The 26,292-nt window shown below is 38.9% G+C and overlaps 1 protein-coding gene across 4 annotated transcripts in view; it reads left to right on the plus strand.

The window, feature by feature from the left end:
* Positions 1-26,292, plus strand: part of GALNT2 (polypeptide N-acetylgalactosaminyltransferase 2) — a 123,759-nt gene that overhangs the window by 60,574 nt on the left and 36,893 nt on the right. For all 4 annotated transcript variants that reach the window (XM_067535741.1, XM_067535742.1, XM_067535743.1 and 1 more), the window contains 5 exons: positions 8,432-8,585; positions 21,084-21,182; positions 21,279-21,346; positions 22,219-22,284; positions 25,281-25,402. In XM_067535741.1, coding sequence (XP_067391842.1) covers positions 8,432-8,585; positions 21,084-21,182; positions 21,279-21,346; positions 22,219-22,284; positions 25,281-25,402 — 509 coding nt within the window. The remainder of the gene's footprint in view (positions 1-8,431; positions 8,586-21,083; positions 21,183-21,278; positions 21,347-22,218; positions 22,285-25,280; positions 25,403-26,292) is intronic.

Below are 26,292 nucleotides of genomic sequence, written 5' to 3' on the forward strand. Positions count from 1 at the left end.
GCTTATTCTCTTTGTACAGATTCAATTGGTGGAAGTGGCTCTTGTATGAGAAGTGCTCCAACTCGCTCTATCTGTGGATGGGGCTGGCAGGTAATAGGCACTCCCCAAGGAAATGTGATACTTAACACATGAGCCTTGCCCTGTGCTGAATCTTCCATCAGGAGCAGGTCATTTTAGTTTCAAATTGAAATAAAATAGGCTTTTGTGATAAAGATGTAGTGTTTCTCTTGTGTAACAGTCTGTCTAGGCTAATGTGTGGGCTGTAAGCTTTATATGTTCCAAAGCAAAGTAACATCTTTTCCCACTCATATCTGACATTCTCTAGTATAAAATCTATGAATGGAACAAGGAGTCCAGTGTCTTTTTGTTTCAGAGGAACAGGGACATTTCCTGAGTTATAAGCTAGGAAAATCCCAAGTGCCATGGGGTGTCCTCATTACATATTTATAAATATATATTTGTTCCTTTTCCTAAGACTCCTGTTGCTACAAAACTACTGTTTTGCTGCAATGATAAATATGCATAACTAGAATTAAAGCACCAAAGAATGTTTAAAAAACAAAAAAAACAAAAAACCAGTAAAGTATTATAATTGTCTCTGACGTCTAACACTACTTGAAGGATAAGTGTGTTGTCTTGCAAAGGAAATTACTTTCTACCAGAGGGTTCCACAGTATGTTTTCTCTTATTGATATTCTATACAAATCTAGATGCTTGGTCAGGAGAAATAAATGATCTTGAAAAATTAACAACCAAGGAGAATTTTCCTTCTTTCTTTAAGCAGGATTTGCTATCATAATTTAAGCATGTTTTTGTTTTGCAATCTTAAAATCTGCTGCAGCGTAAACTGATTTCCCCCACTTCAGTGTTTGGCTCAGTTTGTCTTAGTCACCTTCTGAAGAGACAAAAAATATAACTGTTACGAATATTTGCTTTTTAGCAAAATATATAGAAGTATTTCACACCACAGATTAGAAATTTGATTTTTTTTAAACAATTTATTTTCCAGTTTATCCATGTGAGTAAACACTTTGTGGTAATTCAGTTAGTTTGGTTTCTAGCAGTCCATTTTCTGTACAATATTTTCCTTAACAGGCCTCTTGCAAATATGTTTAATATCTCTCACTCTTACTACAGTTTAGCTTTTATTTTGACTTTTAGAGGCATTTCTTCATTTGTAGGGGTTGGGCTACTTAGCTCTGGTTTAGATGTTCCAGGTAGAGCCCTGCACCGATACACAAATGTGGATCTGCATCTGATTCTGCATCTGCTGCAATCATCTTACCACAGACTGCCATCCGCAGTGTGGTGATCAGCACACACAGGCATCCACAGCTCTGGGCCCCCCAGACTCCTCCAGACAGCTTCCCAACAGCTGATCAGCATGCAGGGGAGACCAGTGGAACAGAGCTGTTTAGCAGGGCTCCCCTGCTGGCCATCAATCAGGAGGCTGTCAGGGGAGCCCGGCAGAACAGCTGATCGGCAGGAAGCCCTCCCCTCTTCCCCCAAGAGCTGTTCAGTAGGGCTTCCCTGCTGGCCAGGAGCCCAGCTGATTGGTGGCCAGTAGGGGAGCCCCACAGAATAGCTGATTGGAGGCCAGCCCCCACCCCAGAGAGCTGCTTCACCACCTTTGAGATTTGTATCCGCTCCACTATCTGCCAAAAAACGATCTGCGGATATCCACGGATATAAAGCGGATTTGCAGGGCTCTAGTTCCAGGCCATATACCAAATGCTTCTGGCTTTCCTCCTGGGGGGGGGGGGGGGGGGGGGGGGGACCTTTCTGTTGGTCATAAGGAACAGACAGTTGTTGGAAGTGGTAGAGGAAAGACCTGGAAAGGGAGGTTTTAGAATTTTGTACTAAAGATGGTAGGGGAGAGATCAAGAGATGGAGTCAGAAATGAGACCAAATGCTGAAATATTCAGAAAGGAGGTCTGTTGACCAATCTCTCCTACCTGTCAAAGTAAGGAGGATGAATAAGAATCAACAAGTTATTGCAGAGTATGCAAAGCTCTTATCACAATGCTCAAAGAATATATTGTCACAGGGTTATACTCTTAAAATGCTCTGCTGGTTGGAGAATTTTTAATTAGGGATGCACATAATGTTGTGAATACACAGTTATGGGATTTCCACCTCTGCAATCTTTGCACAACATTTTTAATGCAAGTAGTTAGGCTTTAGCTGTTTAGCTTTTTCCTTCTTTTCCCCCCTCTTTGGCTCACCATTCCCTTCCTGCCTTTCAGTTGAGGTTTATGAGAGCTGCAGCTTGTGTTTGGCCTTCTGCATTCAATTTCCAGATCTCCAAGGAAAGCAAGGAATTGTTTACTGAGACCTCAGTGCTCAAATATTTTAAAAAGTAGAACTTGGGTGTCAGTCTTCATGCAAAGCTATTAAAGGTAAACTGACATTTTACCATAAAAAATTCTATTCACGGTGCTGTAGCCTAAAACGTTTGATACATCACTGCATCTTAAACACTGCAGGGAGCTAAATTCCTGTACTCTGAAATGGTGTCAGCGTTTGCAGAGGTAAAGCAAAACCCTGACCGCTTATCTTGACAGATTCCTAAAGTAAAGATTTATTTCCAGCTCTTTTAGGATTAGGTATTTCCAGCTCATATTTATTAGTATCAATCTTTAATTGTATTAAGTTAACAAATTATGATTATACTTTAATTAAAAAGCATTGCAGTTTCCATGTTGAGTAAAAGAGCAATTAACTACGCCTTCTAACCTCTTATTGCAATTTTTATAAAGTACTTATAAAAATAATGTTGAGACTGAGAGATGTTAAAACTAATCAAGGAACCTTACCTATTTTAATGACATATTTTAAACATTTTCCTGGCTCTCTTCCCAGTATAGGTTACTCCATTTTAGACTATAATAACATTAAAAGTATTTTAGATGGTCCCACACAACTGTGCCTACCACTGGAGTTTCACCTGTTCTCTTCTTCCCACATACAATTTCATCTGCTCTGTCATCTCTACCAATTAAATTAAGTTAATTTATTCTGTGGCCCATTTCCTTCTCCTCTTTTTTCCCAGGTCTCCTCTGTTTTTTTTCATTCTGTAGGCTGGGGATGACCAGAGCACAACACGCTCAGCTTCCCCTTCTATCCCTGGCAAAACCTAGAGCTGGTGCTTTAAGGTACATCTATGTGTACAGCGTTGCAGCACCGATGCAGCGCTTCTGGTGTAGATGCTCTGTACCGATGACAGCGAGCTTTCCCGTTGGCCTAATAAAAACACCTCTGTGATTGGTGAGAGATGCTCTCCTGCCAACATAGCGCTGTCCACACTAGTGCTTGTATCGGGTGTAACTTGTGTCGCTTGGGGGATGGGGAGGATTATTCACACTTCTGAGCAACATAAGCTCTGCCAACAGAGGCTGTAGTGTAGACATAGCCTTAGAGGTCAACTATGCCAACTTTACATCACTTTGGTTTGACATTGGGGAATTCCCCAATCTCCAACTGCCCATTACAGCAATCTCTACCTTTTTTGCTTCTGGCACGTAGAATCTGGCCCAAAGTCTTGAGTTAGGGAATAAGAAGCAGGAGCAAAAATCTCCTTAGAAATGAAGATCCTTTTCAAGTAGATATCTCTAACTTAGAGAGAGGGAAGACAACACAGAGATGACTGTTTCTAAGTAGAACTCTTTCCAAACTTTTTTAGTTGTCATTTGCTCTTTAAAATAAATGGTAATGCTACCATATCACTAGCATTTATCAATAAAATGGGAAACAAAATATTTGAAAACTTTTTACTTTCCTATCAACGCAAATTCAGGGTTTTGAGTTTTGTTGATTACATGACTAGTACCTAAACAGTGCAAGTCTATGTTGTTCTCTGTGGCATTGTCAGTGGTTAGGAATATGATTCTATTTTTTTCCAGACTTGTTGGGTACTGATGGTCAGTCCTGAAACTTAATCTGTTATTGAATAAGAATCAGAACCACAATTTTGGGGGAAAATTTGTCTTTTTATTTTAACAGTGAGTGTCATATAAGCTAAATCTAAACTACACTACATAGCACATACAACGAATTCTTTGAAACGGAACAAAGTTTAGGAAACATGTTTATCAATATATCATAAGATAAAATATTAGGAAGGTATTTAATGTATTTTAAATTAATGTCTTTTAATGCAATTTGACAGTTGGAAACAGAGCCAACTCTCCAAGCCACCAGTAAATGCTCATCAGTAGTTCTGGAAAATGAGATCTGCAATCGTGAAGGTGTGCTGAGAAACAAAGCAGATAACATGTAAAAGTACATGGTTAGTCACTGGAAAAGGCTGATTAATACAGCCTTTTATCTTGAAACTTAATTATTAGCAAATTGTCAAACAATACCCTCTTTGTAGCTGCAAAGATAATATCTTCGGTTTTGCTGAGGAGCATTGCAGTCTCCTTCCACTGTAAATTGTAATCGTGCAGTTCACTTCAACTGTTGTACTTTATAACCATGCAGTACAACCTGAGCGATTCTAGTTGATATAAACCGGTCTGATTAGAACACTTGTATTGCTTCCTCCACCTGCTGCCATGCCAGTGCATTGTGGGTATACATTCCACAGTTATCAGCCCAAGTCTCTGAAGCAAGGGTTGGTGGGAATACCATTTTGCTATTAGAGAGATGCTGTAACAATTTTTAAAGCTAATCATATAAATTAACATTTTTAATGTCCACAGCAAAATGTTTTTTGTAAAATTAAATGTCAGTATTGCATTAAAATAGCCTTTATTTTTGAAACCAGAAAAGCCTTAGGATTGAATGCATTGCACTTTATAAAACTGAAAACAAATATGCATCAAATAATAGAAGTGACTGTAGTTCAGTAACTACAGTTAATCATCAAGAGTATAGATGATTGTCACACTTCTGGGGTAAATAGACCTTTGACCTCCTCTGTGGTCTGCTCAAGGAATGCCCTCTCAGGCCTCTAACCATCACCATTCTCTGGTCAGGGACACATGTCCCTCTCTCCCCTACCCAAAGGGTTTAGATTTGCAGCCCTCTTGCATGTCATTGTGTTTATCTCCAAGGTCTGACTGAGTTCAGCACATGCGCATTGCTTTCTCTCCCAGGGCTTTGACCAGTGTATGCCAGCAGTTCCAAGTAATCAAACAGCTCTTTTCAAAGCAGAGTATGTTTATTTTAAGATAAAAAAGCCTTAGAGAAAACATGTAAAACAATACGAGTATTAAATGCATATTAAGCTCACCAGAAACCTCCCATCAGTCCTCATGAGAGTCCCTGATAGGTTCCAAAGTCTTTCAAATCTTTCTCTCAGGCTTTGCTTCTCTTGGTTATGAGGTCATGTCTATTTGTAGCCCAAGAAGCCCCCTCAGTCAGTTCAGACTCTGCTTTTACAGTAGAACCTCAGAGTTAAACACCTTGGGAATGGAGGTTATTTGTAACTCTGAAATGTTTGTAACTCTGAACAAAACGTTATGGTGGTTCTTTCAAAAGTTTACAGCTGAACATGGGCTTAATACAACTTTGAAACTTTATTATGCAGAAGAAAAATGCTGCTTTTAATCATTGTAGTTTAAACCGAACAAGCACAGAAACAGTTACCTCATCAAATCTTTTTTTAAACGTTCTCTTTATTTTTTTTAGTCGTTTACGTTTAACTCAGTACTGTACTGTATTTGCATTTTTTGTCTCTGCTGCTGCCTGATTGCATATTAGGTGCGTGGTTGACTGGTTAGTTCGTAACTCTGATGTTCATAACTCTGAGGTTCTACTGTATATCGAAAAATCCTGTCTTTGTTTCTAGGCCTCCTGAAACAGGTAAAACCAGTTACTGCCTCTTTCCCCAGGGGGTCAGGCGTCTGCATAATCAGCCTTTTGGATTTTGCATTAATAGCAATTCCAGATTCCCCAGGAAAACCATCCCTTGAGCCAAGAACACACAAATACTTATGATACAAAGGTCTGTGACTATTCTGTGTGCCCATATCACCTGGCCCATCTCAATATAATTTCTGAAGTTTTTCATGCTTTAAAGAGCTCGCTCAAATATACAGATAACATTTTTCATGTTAAATACAGTAGTCTTGAGATATATCTGTTTGTCATACCTGTCACAGTGATATTGCACATATTGGTTGCTAGAGAGTTTGCAGAGGCATTATGGAACGCTGCTAGGAGGGCCAATTACCATAGTGCAGCTGCAGCATTAGCACAAGTGGCATATGCTATCTCTGCAAAAGTGCTGAGTGACTTGATGCAGGAGAAGTGATAAGCCTTGTTTTAATTAGGCGCAATTGTGCTTTATCACAAAGTGTTGTGTGAAGATGTCACAAGCGTTACAAGTGTTTTCAGTGTCAGAATTCTCAAGTGTAGAACTGTTTTCAAAGGGTAGACCCCTGAAAATGTCCTGAGAGAAATTTGGAAGACAGATGGAAGTTTCTTTTCACCACCCTGAGAGTCGGGCTTTTGACAGCTGCAAAGAATTCCCTCTGCAGCATTTTCGCTGAAAATCTCACTTCACAAGTTGGTAAATAAATGTTTCTCAGTCTGTTACATTTTGGTCTCTCTAATTCTGGCTTTTCTGCATATGTTTTCTTCAGCCTCTTTCGGGGGGTTAATTCATTTGTAGGAGCTGTTGAGTCTGAACTAATTGAATAGCTCTTAAACCTGTAATCCAAAATACAGAGTCATCTATGATCTTCCTCTGTGACTGAACTCTGCAGTATTTTCTTTCATGGCTTTTATGCCTTCCACTAGTACTTCATTCATCAGCTCCTCAGCTAGCTCAAAAGCTAGAGAGTCTCAAATCTGCTCAATGATTTTCTTTTTAGTAAAGATTTTTCCATTCTAACTGGATTTTTATACACCCAGTATTTTGATATCAGTCTTATTTTTGAGCAGAAATTTAAAGTGGGATTCTAGCTGGCTATAATGTCTTCAATGAGTTGTGTAACAGCCCGCCCTAGCTCACTGATGGCGACAGTAACGAAGGGGTGTTTGAAATGTCTGACCAATCTCTAGCTGCCCAAAGTGAAGAGTTCTAATGAAGGCCTGTTATTATAGTACACTCTTGATGCAGAGCAGCAGGTTATGTGTAAAGCATCCTAAGGTTGCTATACTTCCCAAGAGGTTTTGCCTAAATGCATCCATGGGGTGCTCCAAAGGAATGACACTTTCTGCCAGTCTGCCACTCACTGGACTTGCCCAAAAATATCGCTGAAATGACAGTTCCACATGTTGCTTTCGAAAAACTCAGTGAAGCGTAACTTCTCCTTGTGAACACCTTAGCTGTCAAACATACTGGTCCCAAAACAGTGTTGCTTTGTGTCATCATTTGTTTAGTGTCAGCAGAGTGCTTGGTGCTTGCTGCACAGCAACTTCTGCAGTCAAATAGCCCATAGTTGTTAGGGGTAACGCTCTTTGGGCTCAAGTGGTTTTGAGTCATAAAGCATAAACCCTCTACAGTAGCAATAGGTTGGCTATCAATAGCCATATAAGAAGGATTAATTTAATTAAAATTAAAAGTTAAGAACAGAGCATTTACAGTTTTTTCTAGAAGCAAACCAAGCTCTTAGTTATATCAGAAGATCAGTAATTTTATCGAAGTGTGCATCTTCTCAGAAGAGAACTGTGTTTTTGTTTTACCTTTCTTCTGACATCACAGAACAGAAGTAGCAGGCTTCAGATAAAGCATACATCCCCATAAGCATGCCAACTACTGTATTACCAGGGATCACATTGCTATGTGCTGTTTACTAAAGAGTTAAACTGCTTGTGACAGAACCTAAAAACTACAAAGTGTTACAACTCATTCATGTATTTCATATCAGAAAATGAGCAAGTATCCTAACTCTAGCTAGAATTTGTATGTTTTTCAAAAAAGCTTATAAAATGTACTTGTAACTGAGTTTTATGAAGAACAAACCTTTGGAGCATGGAGATTCAAATAATTACTTAAAGATGAGACTGCTAAATTAAACCACAGTGGTTTGGTTTAGTGATGTTTAATTGAAATCTAAACTGAAGTAATTGTCTTTCTTGGGATGTAAATCTGTGCTTGAATCATCTGCTGCCTATGTGCAAATGTCCTTTTAAAATGGAACATATGGTACCGGAGGTTAAAACAGTAAGAAAGCAGTATGATCTAGTGATTACAGTAGCAGCAGGAGTAGGAGTCAGGATACTATTACTATTAATTCAATTCCTACTGTAACTTTGCACTAGTAAATTGTGTGACTCAGAGTAAATAACTTTGTGCATCAGTCTACCCAGATGTAAAAGAGTTGTATTACCTGCCTCATTGGAGTGTTAAGACTTCATTTATTTTTAAAGCACTTTGATCCAGTAAAAGTGAGAACTTGTTTTTAGATATTTGAAAACTAGAATATAATGCTTAAGATCAGTAATGCAAATATTTAACTTTGGGTTTCTTCTTTTTCAGGAAAAGTCCGATGGCAAGATTTTGATCAAGACAGTTATGTTGGTGTTACTATGGTCCGATCTGGTCAGGACCCATACGCTCGTAATAAGTTCAATCAAGTAGAAAGTGACAAACTGAGAATGGACAGAAACATACCTGATACCCGGCATGATCAGTAAGTGCCAAACAGCATTTTGTTGAGTTAATCACTTATTCTTAAGCTATGGCTCTTGACTTGCGTATAGTTCTTCTGTACCCTGCACAGTTGTGTCTAAACTGCCAAAATGAGAATTTCCTGGCCCAAGCAGATGGGCTGATGCTACGATTTGAGTTTTGGGCATGATTTAAAAAAATTGCTTAATCTTGCCTGAGCTCTGTCTACTGTATAGTTTCCACTGTTCTTATCACCAGTTGAACTAGTAGTGAATTACATGTTTTGTTTTGCTAGTGTTGACAAAAACCTGGTGGCCCTTTGTAGTGTTTACATGTCCAGTGCTTTGCTATTACTGGATCCAGGCAGAATAAGCAAAATGCCAAAAGCTGTAACACTTCTGTTGCAGGCTGCCTCCCTGTGCAGGTTCAGGAAGAGGTGTGAACTGCCCGAAGCTCAAATCCTGTTCTGAATAGCTGGGCTGTGCATCATGGAATTCCTTCAGGTCTGGGGGTTGATAGAATCCACACATGCATATACCCACTCCTGCTCTTTGGGCAGTACTCCAGCCTTGGACTGTGTGGTAGCTTCCACACTGCTTATGTCCCAAAATACATGGGGTGTGGATTCACAAAGCAGTGAGACCACTGGGTATCAGTGTACAGGAATATAGTAGGGCTCCATGGCATCCTCTGGCCAGCCTTCCTGAATGCTTCCCCGCCTACAGATTAGTTACCATAAGGAAGAGGGCACACCATATGCCCCAAGAGGTGTAAACTGCTTTCATTTATGTCAGTGGGGTGTTAACTTTGAAGCCTGTGGGCATGCCTGTGCTGTGGGGACAATACTGGCATAGCTATAGCACCGTAGCTATGCTGGCATAACCCCATAGTATAGACTCACCTACAGCAATGGAAGGGGTTTTTCCTGTGGCTGTAGGAACACCACCTCCTGAACTGATGGTAGCTAGGTTGACTGAAGCAATTTTCCATCTGTCTAGTTGCATCTACAATGGGGGGTTAGTTTGGCAGAGCTGTGTCAGTAAGGAGCGTGGATCTTTTTCATATCCTTGACTGATATAGCTATGGTGACCTAAATTTTAAGTATAGACCAGTCTTGTGTGTCTTTAAACTCATCTGTTCAAAGAAACTGATCCATTGCTGATAGTGGTAGTCAGCAGCAGGTTCCCTTTGAACTGATTCTGAAAATATGAAAATATTTAATATGAAAAATGAAAAGCTTAACTGCTAGGTTAGGTAGGACAAAACCCCTTTTGTTACCAATTTAGGGGGACTCTTTCTTTGCTGACCACACTGTTGACAATGGATCCCAATGTAGACTGGGGGGAGGGAGTTGTCTGCTTTAGCTGTTTTGAGGGTTAAAACTACCTGTTTGGAACGTCTACGAGACTATTTCCCTCTTGCCCACTTCAGCCTTCTGTGAACTTTAAGCACTGATGACAAGTAGGCTAAATCTTCTGACTTGTACCCACGGGATGATTTATCAAGGGTTGCATTATCCATAATGATACTACAAAACACAATACTATTTTATTTCTTGCTGCAAAGTCATGGGATAAGGAGATGGATGATTCTTCAGCTGTTAAAGATTAGCTAGTCACATAGTTTTGTAGACAAATAAACTTTATTTTTAATGTGTATGTCAAAGTAGTGTGCACAGGCCTCCAGATATAAGACTGCAAATTACACTCAAAATTGAAAATGGCTCCCAAAGTCCCTTGTCATAAACTTGCTTCAGCATTTGTGTTTACGCTTAATATTTTTATAAAACTATCTTGGTGTAGTGAAATAAAGAGCTACTTTCTGGGATACTGATTTATCAGATGAATGCCCTTGTATGATCAAATCACAAGTTCAGGGTTTGAGTCTTTTTTGTTGGTTCATGTTAGCATTAAATGTGAAGCTGAGCAGCATACTTGTACTATTTATAGGGAATGGTATTCGTGTACATGATGATGATGGAAAAGCTGTGTAGTTTCTGGGAAGTAAAGAGAACTTTAGCATGAAGATTGCTTTGTCTTCGCTAGTTTTTTTTTTTTTTTACCTGGAGTTGAGTTTATAGGGAGAGGAAGTTAAGTGAGTAACTAGTGAGTTATCATTACCAGCTCTCCTTGGTATTTTACAACATTCTGGGCATTCACTGGCCTGGCATCTCGGTGAGTGGCCCATTATGACACTAATTTAGCATCCGCTTATGGATTCATGTTCCCCAGGATGTCAAAAGAGATTATTCTAAAAAGCAAAAGAGCAGAAAAAAGGATTGATTGCTTTAAAGGGAGGAGTTGGCATTTAACACACAGTTTTAGAATGACAAGTGAGTCAGAAACTCAGCTTTTCTGATCCAGCCCTTCTCCCCACTCATTGCTGTTAAATGGCCAGGAAAGAATGCTGGAGGACCTACGTTGATGTCTGGGGCATCCCTGACCCTGGAACACATTCAGTAGATGGAATAAAGAAATCCATTAGGCTGATGGATTGAGGGGCTGAATTTACAGGAGCCCATCCAAAACTGAAAAACAAGTCTGTTTTTTTTTTTCCTCCCCTCATTGTGGATTGAGTGATAAGATAGGATGGTTAAAACTTTGACTTGCTTGCCTTTTCCTTACCTCAAGCTGCACAGTCTTATAAATATTTTAATGTTCTGTGGTTTCTTTCAGAATGTGCCAAAAGAAATGTTTGTCCTCAGCTGATCTGAGTTCACATGGCATAAATCATATAAGTGCCCAATGTGTCTGGTTCAACTTTATTATAAAAAGTTTAATATCATGGACACCTATTGCAATACTGGAATTAGACCTCTCTCTACAAAAATCATGTTTTTAATACATCTGTGCCTTCCAATAATGTATAGCATTTTGGGATAGCTGAGTAGGGTAAGGGATTTGAGTGCCACTTAATTAAAGATGGCAAAAAATAGTCCTTTGGGAGACTACCGGAAAGACAGAATATTTGACGAGAACAGAAGTAGACCTCTTGCAGTGTCTGGCACTCTGCCCCGCAAACTCTTGTTAGTCCATTAACTTATAATATAGATAGTTGAAGGTTGGTTGCTTTACAGCCACTGATCTTTTGGTGATCTTGTGACTTAGTCTTGGCCTAAACTACAGTGTTAGGTCGATGTAAGGCAGCTTACGTCAACCTAGCTATGTAAGCATCTACACTACAACATTGCTCCCACCGATGTAAGTCACCCACTACACTGACCTAATAACCACCTCCATGAGAGGTGTAGTGCTTAGGTCAATGTAGTAAGGGGTTATACTTAAATTGCCTGTTGGCTATCAGCCCCATGTGGGGCTCGTAGCTGAAGCCGCCCTGCGATGGTGAGGCTGATGGCTGTGAACCTTCCTGCCCTAGGCTGACAGCTGTGAGCCCTGGGGTGGGGAGCGGGAGGGCGGAACAGACAGCTCAGGCTGGGAGTCCTGGGGTGGGGGTCTTCAGCTGTCAGTGTCCCACAATACTCCACATAGTTAAGTCTGTGGAAGTGCTCCTGGTGAGGACATGCACCACCAAAAGAGGGTGTGGTGCAGACATGAACCACTGCACAATTACTGTGGTGGCTGTACATCAACTTAACTTAGGTAGACTTCATTTTGTAGTGTAGACAAGGCCTTAATCTTAGGTCTATTTTTCATCCTCTGTTACCACGTTCAAGAGCTCTTGAGTAGCTTAAAGAGTGTCTTGGTTTAGTACTAGTGTCTCTATCTCACTGTCATCTCAATTAGTTTGTTCCACCCACCCTTTTTGTTCTTTGGAATCTGTCCTCTCTAGTACTGACTCTAGACTACCATTTTGGTATTTAGGTATGCCAATTTCATTTCAGCATCTCATGCTGTTTCTATACAATTGAGAACATTGGCGGAGTGCTAATGATCCACTTTTAGCACTTAACAGTTCCCAAATGGAAAAGTAAAAGTCCTGGGACCTTGTGATGATCAAATTCCATTATGAGAGATTTGATGGTGCGCACAGCACGTTTCAGCTTGGACCACTCTTTTGTATTTTCATTGAATGGGAGAAGGGTAATTGTTTAACCTTCATACACAACCCCAATGCTATCTAGCAGTCTTCTCCAGAGCTGATATTAAACTCCAACTTCTCTCATCTCATTTTTGTTTCTTCACTGAACATTTTTATTTAAATTTATATTTCTATTTCCATTGTTCTGAGTAGGGTTGAAAAGACTTGCATACGCGATATGAGATATGAGAAAATCTGAGACTTTGGTGTCCTTGTTTAAAAAGATGGAAGGTAATGGAGAGTGCCTGACTTGTGTGTAAGTTCAGTGGAAAAGCATCCTAGTAGGGGTGTGAAAGGTCTTAGACTGAGAGTATAGATGGGCTCACTAGCCATTACAGGTTGATAAGTTGGTCTGAACAAAAGTTGCTTCAAACCACAGTTCTCTGTAAGAGCTGCACATAAGAGCACCCAACTGTGGGCACTACACTGCTTTTCCAGTCCCCCCCAGGACTGCTTAACTGAAACCTGCATCTGAATGAACTAGAGGCTAGATGAACAAAAAACCCACTACCTTTTTGGTTGTCTTCCAGTGTGCTCCCTATTCCTTCCCTACTCACTTGCTTTGTCAAAAATACTTGAGGCAGGAAGGGCATTAAAGGACTCATAGGTGGCCTGTGAGCAGGTGGCTTCCCCACACTTCTCCAAAACACAGCTCACTCGTATAAGGCCAAACTTATCCCCTTGATGGTGATTGGCTTTATTTAAAAGAAATAAGTAACTGTTTGCATTTCAGAAGCACTTTGAGGCCCCAACTGAAATCATAGCTCCATTGTGTGAGGTGCTTTACAGACACCGAGTAAGAGTTGTTTTCTGCCTCAATAACAAATTTCAGCCCAGGCTTTCTCCCCTTCTTGAATGTTGTTAGGTTTACTCCCTGAGTACTATTGAGCCCAAGGCCTCTCAACCCATATTGTTGGGCCCTCCAGTGAGCCGTCAGGAATACATCAGCAGTTCCCTGCAGCGTGCAAACACCTACTGAGAGGGAGGGCCAAGAGAAGGACACTGCCATGCTGGTACAGGAGCTAATGGACTCCTCACAGGAGCTAATGGATTTCTTGAGTGAAGCCTAAAATCTGATGCCTCTGTCTTCATTTGGGGTGTCAAAGATCATGGAAAGCACAAGTAAGTTACTTTCATCTCAGGACAACTAAGCACATCTCTTCAATAATACAATAAATCCTTTTTCTTAAATCTGTGGAAGGGAACATCTCTTTGAAAGTAAAGTGGAATACAGGAGAAAGTTTGCATGTTAACAGTTGAGCCAGTACACTTTCTGTATACCACAATTAAACAGCCTGGAGAAAAAGGGCCCCTCAAACTTACTGCTTTTTAAAGGAAGAAATAATTAACGAGAGCACTTTTTTTTCAGGGTTGTGCATTAAATGGGTTTCTCAAGAGGTGGTGGTGTCTAGATCTAGACTATAAAAACTGTTTTTATCAAGTATTTATAACACTGTATTTATATTACACATCTGTTTGGACACCCTTGTATGTGTAGCTTTTATGTATAAAAGCAAAAATACTATGAAGGTGAAGTTTCATTTCAGAATAAAAATTTGTAGGCCACTTCCATGACTTTTGAAGGCTTTTGCTTTAACCACAGTATAAACAATGTTTGGTGCAAACTATTTACTCCAGATTAAAGCATTAGTCATTCACAATGTCAGGCTCTTCAATAATTTAAGGACAAGAAAATGAAACAATCCACCTGACTTAATTGTAACTCTTGAATAAATATAATTAGTGTAAAAAAGTATTAAAATAAAAGGAGTCAATCCTATGTAGATAGGTTAGATAAATACTGAAATGAAGTAGTTAGGTAAACACGGCAGTGCTTTAAAGATGGGACTAGCTGGGAGAGACACAATGGAAAGGTGTTGGTGTCACCTTTTGTTTTCTTTAAAGATTTAGAACTACAAATTATATAGGAACCTGGAATTTCTTGTGACAGACTTTGATTAGAAGGAAGACTTGTGTATCTAATGTTAATCATTGTGAAAAGCAGGAAGAATCCAATATTTGTTTCCCTTGCTGCCAGGAAAGTAGTGAAGGCTTGTCTACACTTATGGTGATGCAGCTGCACCAGTTAGTGCTTAGTGAAGATGCCACCTATGCTGACAGGAGAGCTTTTCCCATCAGCGTAGGTACTCCACCTTCCCAAAAGGCGGTACCTACGTCAACGGGAGAATCCGTCCCATCAGCCTAGCATTGTCTGCACTGGGAGTTAGGTTGGTATAACTGCGTCGCTCAGGGGTGTGGATTTCCATACCCCTGAGCAATGTGGTCATGCCAACAGAAATTTGAAGTGTCGACCAGGTCTGAGTAAAGCAGAAGAACTTGCCCATAGGTTATTGAGCAGTTGTAAAGGGATGGCCTTTTATTTGCATTTTTAGGTGCACCTTAATGTGTGCGAAATCTAATCCTAATCTGTTTAGACACTGCACTTTCATTTAAAAAAAGAAAAAGAACTCAGCCCCCATCTTGTTATAATTTCAATGAATTTATTGGGTAATGGGTATCTGGAGGAGTTCCTCATTTTGTGTTGAATTGTAATTGCTGGTATCCTTTGGACTTGGCTAGAGTTAGAGATATGATATACTTTTATACTCAGTTTCTCCATCTACAAAATGGAGATGATACTGATCTTCCTTTTGTGAAGTGTTTTGGATCTACTGATTTGAAAAGAGCAAGTTTTTGCTTAGGTGGATTGAAAGTTTCTCACAGTGGCTTCCTTTGCTGTTGAACTCTGTATGTTGACTGTATGCAGGGTGTATAGGACTGCTTAATCACTTTTTGCTAAATCGTCCTATAAAACTACAGTGGGGAGAGTTAGAAGGGGATAGGGAATAGGAAGCCAATAAGGAAGATGCTCCTGGGGAAGGACTGCTTCTGTGTTGTACTTGTATATCATGGAGCTTGCATTAGAACAAAAATTGACAGTCCCTCTGTAAATTCAGTTTTTTAGAGTAGGTCTCAAAATTACACCCACTGACTGCTTTATCCAGTTTCCATACTATGTCAAAATTAAAGTGACTCTTCGCTTTTAACTTGGGCAAAGATAGTAATGGCACCAGCCTGGAAACAGAAAAGATTACTTGATATATTTGGGGGGAGAATCCATATTTGATAGAGCGACCGACAAATGCTTTTAAGATCTGAGTTTGTGTCACTGAGAATCTTGTTGTTTCCAGCTATATTGCAGGTGATTGGGATGGAGTAGTATATTTTCTCTGAATAAGATGCTAATTCTTTTTTAAAAAATTAAAGGAAAAAATTCAAATGAGGATTTCTCATTCTTTACTTGTTTTTTTTTTTTTTTTTTTTTAATTGAGTGCTTTAAATTGCTTTTATGAGTTAGAAGCTGATATGTCTACAAGTCTATCTGACATTTACTTAAATAGCTAGGTTACCAGCACATAGCTTTCATCTTTTCTTTATGGTCTGAGAGTGTTTAGAGTAATAAAACAAGTTTCTAAAAGGTATTTTTCTTTAGTCATAAAGTGAAAGTTAGATTTGTGCTGGAAGGAGAATTTAGGCAGATAGGACCAGCTTGGAACCAAACGGTAGGCAATTTTTTTTAACTATCCCCATGATATCAGATGTGCTCAGACAATGGTAGGCTTTGATGGCCCCTCACAGTGGCACTAACTGTGTTAATATCATGGTGGATGCTTCTTTACAGTCAAAGTTACTGTGGTAACAATGCTGAGCACTCACATCACAGTAACTTCCATGACAGATTAAGCTTTTTCTGAACACCTGGAGATTTCAGCCCTTAGCTTCAATTTTAACATTTTAAAAGCTTTTTTAAAAAGTATTTTCCTTGCTATACTTCTGATGGAATCCTTTTCAGTAGTGCTTTGAAGTGACTTGACATTTTAAATGTATAGTGCTTTACTGCATCAAAATAGGTTTATAAAGAATTGATTATTCAGCACTTCTCTAGAAGTAGCATTAGTTAAACATGGTTGGAAAATTGGCTGTTGATCAGATCCTTAGGGAACCAAAAAAAAAAAAATTAAAAAAAGTCCTTGACAGTGGAGTGGCAGGATGTGCATCTTGAACACAACTTCAGTATCCTCCTATTTTGCAAACACTGTTTGTGGTTCCATGGCTAAGGTTGAGTTGAGTTTTGCACTTAAAGTAGGAATTCTATCACTTTATGCATGAAGCATAGAGTATCCTTCCGAAAATTACGGTACTTACTCTTTGGATATAGAATGAGAAATATAAATAGGTCACATGTAAATGTACAGTAGGCAAATTCTTTCCCATCTTACGCAGTAGTTCAAATTTGTGTCCTTGAACCATCTCTCAAAATAGTTTATCCACAAGGTTACTTTTTTCAAGGAAAGAAGGTTCTCTGCATCAAATAACTTGACATTCCATAAGATGCATTCTAGTTCAAATTTCCTCATCTGCAAAAATGCAACAACTAAATGAAGTTAAATGTCACTTTTTCAAAACCTACTGCATTTTATTGAATATTTAACATCATGATTCACTGGCAAACAGAACAGACTTAAGGTCTTTACAGTGAGATAAGTTTACCCTACTTAAAGAAGAGCAGGTTAATGCTGTTTTGGGGAATTCTAGTTGTAGTGCTAGGATATCTAATCTGTTTGAATTGCTTTGGGCCATAAAATAAAATGCATGACGCCAGAATTAATTTTGAGCATACGGAACCTTTAAGGAACCGTGTTGTGATCCTGTATTGGTACAATCATCCACAGTGTTTAGGGCAGTGGTACTCAATCTTTGTAATGCTCACTGACAACTTGCTGAGAACCTGAGTGTTGTGGGTAATTTGCCTATAAATGTACATAGGATTTTAATAAGAGAACTTCATACACCCCAAATGTCAAATGTGTGTATGAAGTTAGGCACTTAAATAGGTAACCTGGCTTTCAGAAGTGCCATGCATCTGCAACTGAAATGGAAGTCTCAATTTCATTGAGGAGCACTTGGACTTCTTGAGCTGTGCCAGTGCTGTTGTCAGTACCCGGTGCCTATTTTGGGCTTATCCCCTTAAGTCAATACCTTAATACAGAAGGCTGCAACTTCCTTGTGATGCAAGCCTGGATGTATCACTGTGACTGGATCCTGCATGGATGTTTAGATGGGGTAACAACACGCATGATAAGATTTTAGTAATGCTCCACTTTTCAGCAGTGGACAGAGGCATGGTATTCTCACCCCATCATGGACATTAGTGGGGCATCCAACCTAACTATTGCTCTTCAGTCCATGCACACCAATTGCTTCTGAGTCACGAAGCTGAACCTGGCTCTGCAAATCTCGATAGACAACAGTTCAGTTAGACTATGTCGACACTGCAGCTGGGAGCAAGCCTCCCAGCCCAGGCAGGCAGGCAGGGCTCGAGCTAGTGCAATGGACATTGCTGCACAAACAGAGGCTCAGGGTAGCACCTGACTTGGACCCACCCGACTTCCTGGGTTTGAGCTCAGGTGGCCAACCCGAGCCTTCGCAGGTGCAGCAACATCCATGCTGCTATTTTTATTGTGCTATCTGGAGCCCCTCTAACATGAATTTGGTCTGCCCAGCCTGGGAGGCTCCCTCCCAGCTGCAGAGTAGACATTATAAACTTAACAGGCATAGCCTGGATCAGAGCATGTGTAATCACAACCGTTTTGTGGGTATTTGTGTACCACTGCAAGCACTAGTGTGTGTGTGTGTGTGTGTGTGTGTGTGTGTGTGTGTGTGTGTGTGTGTGTGTGTGTGTGTGTGTGTGTGTGTGTGGTGATATTGATGTGCTAGGGATGTGGAGTTGTGTTGGTAACACTAAAACTATGTAGTGTAGATGAGACCTTTTATTGAGGGGAAAGGCAGAAGCTTTCACACTTCTAGCCACTGCTGCTTGCATCTCTATTCCATAAGTATTTTTAACTTGCCAGGTTTTATATGCATGTAATTGATTCTGATGTCCTCAGATGTGGCAAAAGCTTTTATGCAGGCAAGATTACCTGTTTTAAAATTTTAGGTAGGAATCTCATTTTTCTTAAAAGTGGATTTGATTGTATATGCTAAGCAATGTTTTGTCTGTGCTAAGCTCGATATTAGTTGATGGTGCAGCTAGTCAGGGCTGCCCACATTGCGTATTTCTGTGTGCTTTAGAACACTCAGCTTCTAATATTAATTAAAGGACGTCAATAAAACTAGTGTGCATCCTTATATGTAGACAAGGATCATTGTTTTAAATCCCCAAGCCTTCTGTGGTACTTTAGAAGAGATCCTATGGTATATGAGGCTTTCTCCTGCTCTGTTAACTTTGGAAGGGAACAAAAACATAATAATTGGTACTATTTTTCAAATGTATTGCCAATGAGGTTTTTAAGCATCTTAATTTCATATAGGTTCTATGGGGGATTAAGCATTTTGGGATTTGGTCTTTTCAGATTTAAAAGACCCCTAGATTAAACTCCGAGACTATTAGAGTTGATGAAAAATGAGTTGTTAGATGCAATACCCTACCATTATCACAGAAGGATTATGTAGTGTATTTAATTGCATGAACATCGTGTCACAGGTACTCCTGTTTTTCAAATTCTGAATTTTAGAATCCTAAAATATGGATTTTTAGAATTATATAGAAGATTGTATTTGTGGGCAAGACCAGTACAGTCCCAGCCACCTGGGAGACCTGTAAGTGGAATTGCAGGATTGAGTGTGAAATTGAGCGCCAGTCCCAAACAATCAGAATGCAGCCGTGTAAGCACTCTCATTTTTAAGAGGTTTACTCACATATTTATGTTTGGATTTATATAACATGTACTTATCCAAGTTCTAAGTATTATAAAATTTTTTAAACTTTCATTGAACTGAAGTCAAATACAGCAAAAGAGGACCTTTGAGGAATGAATATGTTCACCCTTAAATTCTGATATTGGAATTGGGCATTAGAGAATCAGATTTCCCAAACCAAGGAACTCCAGATTTGTAATATATTACAGTTCAAGGACAGGGTCAGACCCAGTACTACCCAGATCATCAGTGGTATTTTGTTTTAAAGGAATAGGTCTACCCCCTTTTAAAATGTTTATTGCCATTTACTCTTACATTTATCAGGGTTTGCAATGCTAGTAGTACAAACTGAACCACTCAACTGAAAAATGCCTGCATCACCTTTGTAAGAGAACAAACACTTTAGAAGAAAATGGAAGACTTGGTCAGATTTGGTTAATTTGTTTTTCAGTTACTTTTTGGGTTAACAATTATGGGAAAGTTTTATTTTATTTTATTAAATTTTATTTCCTGGAAATAGTATTGAATTTTCATCTAACCTAACTAGTGTATCTTACAGTACATATAATAAAGTTATGGGGTTAAAATGTTACTTCTCAATAAAACATGCCTGTTTAATGTTGCTCTTCGATCAAGTTGTTACCACAAGCAGTAGTCTGAAACACCAGTTTTAATTACCAGCCCTTTTAAAAATAGAACTCGCAACTTGAATAAAATTTTGTATGCATAGAGTGACTTCCACATGAAGATTTCAAAGCAGTTTCATGCTGTGCTTTAGCAATATTTCTTTTTGAGAATTAAGAACTACATCCATTTCCCCCCAATCTTTTAGCTATTTATTTGTTCAGTACTTTATTGTTGCATTCAATCACTCAGTGGGAAAGTAGGCTCACCTTCAGAACCATCATTATTTCTTCCTTTTTCTTTCTCTACCCTCTTTTCACTCCTCCCAGTGGATTTCACTCTCTGCATCTTCCCATATCATCTGCTAAATTGATGAGGCAATGAAATAGTTAAATATCAGAATGCATGCTTGCTGGCCAAATTCAGGCAACAGCTGAAACATCTCCAGTGACAAAAGAACTCCAACTCTTTCTGCCATCTTCTTGCTCTGCCTTGCTTGTCACTGGTGCACAGTGTACATAGCAGCCCTTGCATGCCAATTCATAAATGTTTACCAAACATTGACGGTAAAAGCATATATATGTGTGTCACTTGCTATGTTCATCCCTGAAAACTCAAGAGATTTATTGGTGTGTATTTTGACAGAGAGAGGTAAACACTTGGACCCTGTTACTTAAGTAACTGGAAAAATCACATGCTTTTAAATGCTTCCTCAATAAATTAGTCTGAAATACAAAGTGCTGTGTAAATATTTTTAATTAGGGATTAACTATTGGCTGATGGCAAATAAAATTTGAGCCGTTTTGTCACTATTTGGAGAGGTTTAGCTAGTCCTTGAATATGGCCAGCACATAGTTGTTGTAACTTTGTGAACTGTAAATGAAGTGCTCTGATTAGAACAACTACCAAAATTGTCAGTAGGAGGAAATTTATTCTAATGTCACCAATGAGAGTTGAGTATTTTAATCTTCTGAAGAATATTTAAGGTAGATATATTGTAGGGACATACAATAACCTTTCTGGCATCAACTTCATAATGCAGATCTTTGCCGTATGAGTATCATGTGTTTTAAATTAAAGGTTTTTTTGTCTTTAGGTGTCAACGGAAACAATGGCGAATAGACCTGCCAGCCACTAGTGTAGTGATCACCTTTCACAATGAGGCAAGATCTGCTTTACTTCGAACTGTTGTCAGGTATACAGAGAGAGATCCTGTTGCCCTGAAAGTTACTCCCATAACTGTAGCATGGAAAGTGAACACTAATTAGTTATCTGATTTTTTTTTTTCCAGTGTGCTTAAAAAAAGCCCATCCCATCTTATCAAAGAAATTATACTGGTGGATGACTACAGCAATGATCGTAAGTATTATCATAGGGCCTGAGCTTCAATATCCTTACTCATGCGACTTAGTTTGTTGTTTCAAGCCCAGTTTTTTATCTTAGTTCTGTCAGATTTGTTGTCATGGTCATCAACTATGAAGAAACATGCAGTATGTAGTTTTTAATTACATCTTGCTGAATGCAGATCACACAGGAGAAAGAGCTTGCCATACTATAAACATTTTTATTATAAACTTCTGATATTTGTACCAGCCATTTGATACCACTGCTTTACAAGGGTGCTGACACTTCAACAGTGATATTTTTTTTAAAATTCATCCTGCCACTAAGAAATAGAAACATAACTCACTTTTCACTAAGCGTGGCTAATTAAATTAGGCCAGTCAGTATAACTTTCGATTGCAAGTCAGCATCTACTTCATTTCACTGGCAAGTTCACATACACTAGCGGGATGCTGCAAAGTTTGGGTTGTGACTCCTGCAGAGATATAATGTCTTTTTATAAAATGTTTAAAGAAAAATCAGTTACTTTGATTAATATACCTTGTAAAAGCCTATTTCTATCAAATGTAACAGTTGCACCTAAAACAAAATTGACAGGATACCTTTAATTTACAGAAACATGCATTTTGTACTACATTAGAAGTTCATATATCAGAAATATAGGGAAAACTTAAGGCAAGCTCAATTTTTCAGTTGAATAGTTTTTCATCTATTTGTGGCAAGACAAGGGAGATTCATTTTGTCTCTTTTTAATTTAAAAGTGTTAAAATGTAAATATTTTGAAACTTGAACTTTTTGCTTTTCATTGGTGAAACAGCTAATTTTATTATTTCTTTTAATGGTTATATCAAGTTGCATGTTAATCATTTAATTCTTGTCTCATCTAGCTGAGGATGGTGCTCTGTTGGGGAAAATTGAGAAAGTGCGGATTCTTCGAAATGATCGTCGAGAAGGTGTGTTTTGTGAAATTACTTGGGGGGAGGGGGAATGCGAAGCCTAAAATCCAAGGTAGTTACTTTTTGTTAAGTCAACTTGAAATAGATTTTTTTTTTAAATAAGTGCTATGCGTTCCGTATCTTTGTACAAAAAAGTATACACAGTTTAGCAGTGGAACAAATAAAAAGTAATGTTTAGATGTGTAAATAAAAACTTTACAGTTGATTCAGGCACTTCTTTCCTCTCTGTCTCACTCTTCCCATTGACATTGCACACTAGTCTATCACTTCATGGCATAGGAGCCCTTCAGACAGCAGCTTCTTAAATATTGGATTTAAAATCTTAGAGATATGGGAAACTGTTAGTCTAATTACTCTGTCCTACAGCTGTTTGTTGAAGTAACTTTGTGAGGCTGACCGCTCCTTAGCAGAGAGTGAACTGTCAGACATGTCCTTATTCTCTTTTATAAATATTCACCCCGTAGGCTGCCAGTCTTGCTAGAATTATTGGATGCTTAAGTAATTAAACAGATTGTTCAAAAGCAGACATTGACGCACATGAAACCTCTCAACATGTATAATTAAAGGTATACTATGCACAAGAATTTCCACTCTGTTGGGTGTTCAGTGATTGAATATATTGTTTGGAATTTGCTTGTAAGCAATACTATCAGAAAAACAACTATTGATGACTCAGGACACTCACAGGTAAATATTGAGTAGGTTGGTGTCATTTTTTGTATCATAACTGCACTTAAAGTAAAAAAGAACAAGATAATTATCGCTGAAAAACTGATTTAAAGTAGAGATCTTAGTGTGATTACAAACATTTGCAAGCATTTTTAACTTTTCACAGTACTGTAGAACCTAGGAGAGAGTGAGCTAAATCCTTTCAGGTTTATACATCAAGAGCGCCGGATTGCACAAGTATAAATGAACATGTAATTTGATTGCCAAATCTTTTACTAATGATGCATGTCCCAAAAAAAGAAATTTATGAACAATTATGATAGTGGATTCATTTTGCAGAGATTAGATATGATTCCTGCTATGAAGAACAAGCAGCCTGTTTTTATTAAGATTTTATTTTTTCCTAAACATACAACCATATACAAATTTACAAAGAGCAATATAAGCTAACTGTGTAGAAAACATTTTCATAAAAATCATGTGTTACTTATTCACTTTCTGTATGTTTTCTACATAATAGTATCATATTAAACTGATATCTTACTGTTCTGAACATTAAAACTTAAGAGATGCAAAAATAAGAGAAATGAAGTGTCACATAAGTAATTAGAAAAGCAGAACATGAGATGGACAAAGGTAGGAAAATGAGGGGATGAGTTGAAACAAAAATGAGTCATAGCAAGCAAATTGGACAGCCTGATGACATGACTGGTTTATAGTGCAAGAGAGAGTAGAGAAGACATCATGGGAGTGCATGCAAAATCCAAAGGGTATATTGTGGGAAAAGGGACCTGAAAGAGAAGAATGAAGATCGTTGGTGCCCTAGTGGGATGTTCTAGGTGGAGGGAGCAATTATTTTAAACAAAAAAGTATGTAGGTGAGAGGGAGAGGAAGCCAAAAAATGTGGTGATGGGGAAAAAATTAGATGAAGTGTAAGGAGGGCGGAGCCTTAAGTGAGGATGAGGTGCTTAAACTTCATGTAGAAAGACACTTGTAGAAAGGGACTTCAGAACTTCATTAGCTGCTGAATGTCAGACTGAAGTAAGGGAAATTTAAGTTGGGATTGCCTGAGAGGAAAAGGTTGCAGTAGTCCATATGGCAGACCCTTGCTTTTGAATGAGGCTTTTGGCAGTGGGAATGGAGAAGAAAGGTGGATTTTAGAATGCTATAGATGGAGAAGCAACAAGATTTAATGGGAACTGGCGTATAAATAGAGAAAGAAAGTAGGGAGTTAAAGATAATCACAGGATTGTGATCTTGAACAGCAGTGAAAACAATGTATTGTGAACAGTGATGGAAAAGATATGAGGTAAATTAGGGACTTCAGTATTTACTATATTTAATTTAAGGAAGAGGTGAGACATTGATGGAGAGATGAGAAGATGGGGAGAAGTTGGGGGCGGGGAGGTAAATTCTGAGTTGTCTGCATAGATGTGGTAAGAGACCATAGGAACAGAGGAGATCAGTTAGTTAGCGAAAGTAGGAGAGAAAAAAGGAGGAAAAGAAGAGTAAATCCCCAAGGGACCTACACTGGGAGAAGTGTTTGTCAAAAGTTCTTTTGGAGCAATCAGCAAAGTTAGGAGAACCATCAGAGAAAGACAGTCACAGAAGCCAAAGAAATAGAGGATTGGAAATGGAGAAAACTCTTAAACATGGAATGAGAATTCCTTGTTTTGTGAGAACAGTTTTGATGGAGTTGAGGGGAGGCATATGCCAGACTAGAAGCAATCGAAGAGGGAGGTGTAAAAAGCCTGCTCAAGGAATCTTGAGATAAAAGGGAATGGGAGAGATTTGGCGATGGTGTCACCTTCTGCAAATCTGCCACTGCCTGGGACAGGGGCCACTATAGAAAGTTCTTGGGAAAGTTAGGGCTTGTCTAAGCATACAAATTATACCACTTAACTATACCAGTATAGTTTAAAGCAGTACAACTCCCTAGTGAAGATGGAGTTATGCTAGTGCAAAGATGCTTATACCAGTATATCCTGTAAGAGAGGGGGGATAAGCACCTTTTATACCAGTATTACTGCATCTGCACTAGTCATTGCACTGGTATAACTATTTTGGTAGAAAATCACACCTAATCAAAATAATTAAGTACAAAAACTGTAGACCAGCCCTAAGCAGATTGGAAATTTATCCCTTTTGGTCATTTTGTCCTCCTTGTTTCACTAAATCTACACTAACAGCTGGTTTTATAGCTTGTTAATGGGCTGATTGGATTGGAGTACTAATTACATTTTAGAGCACTGAGTGATTGTCTCATTACTGTTGATATGGTTCCTCCTGTGATGACTTTTAAAAAAAAACCTCTTTTTCCTCAGGCTTGATGCGCTCTCGTGTCAGAGGGGCAGATGCAGCACAGGCTAAAGTCCTGACATTCCTGGACAGTCACTGTGAATGCAATGAGCACTGGCTGGAACCTCTTCTGGAGAGAGTAGCTGAGGTTAGTTTAAGTGTATGCTTATCTGGTTATACAATGATTTATACTACATTCATTTTGTGCATTTATTGTTTTTCTTTGAAGTAAGAAGAAAGCGGTGACATTGGTGTCCAGTGATGAAAGCCCACTTCTTGATCATTTAATCTAAACAGCAGAGCTTGATCTATAAATACTCTTTTTATAATTTTTCTAAGCAATTCAAACATGCTGCTTGGTTCCTCAGTGCTCTTTCTTAGGGCTTGTCCTCACTTGTGGTTATGCCGGCAAAACTTTGTCAATCTGGGGTGTGGGGAAAAAACCCACACCCCTGAACGATATACATTTTGCCAGTATAAGCATGAGTGTGGACAGCAGCACTATGTTGGTGGGAGACACTCTCTTGCGACATAGCAGCCACCGCTCGTTTAGGTGGTTTTATTATGTCAGCAGGAGAGCTCTCTTCACCCGACATAAAGCGGCTACACTCGCACTTCTGAAAAACTGTAGCGCTAGATATAATTCTCATCACACCAGTGTCACCACAGTGACATTTATGTGAATGTTTAGTCCTCTTTAATGCTGTTGTGAGAGGAGATTCCAACTGGTAATGGGGAAAAGTTGGGCTATGTAACCAAAATTCCAGTGGATGTTAATGAGAGCTGTGGATGCTCAGCTTCTCTGAAAATTAGACCCAATTTATGTCTGTGGAAGCTTGTTCGTAAGATTGATTAAGAGTACACACATTCTCTCTCTCTTTCTCTCTCAACCATGTTTTTAATTGTTTCTTGATAAGCAATCAACATCTTTAATTTCTCAAAATTCTGTATAAGTAGCAGCTAGTCCAAGCATTGCCCCAGGAAGCATTGAAGAAAACTGCATAAAGCAAATTGCTTTCCTTTCACCTTTTTTTCACT

Source organism: Emydura macquarii, unplaced genomic scaffold (assembly GCF_026122565.2).
Source record: "Emydura macquarii macquarii isolate MOO-44397 ecotype Brisbane River unplaced genomic scaffold, CSIRO-AGI_Emac_v2 contig_3517, whole genome shotgun sequence".
In the NCBI taxonomy this organism is placed as follows: Eukaryota; Metazoa; Chordata; order Testudines; family Chelidae; genus Emydura; species Emydura macquarii.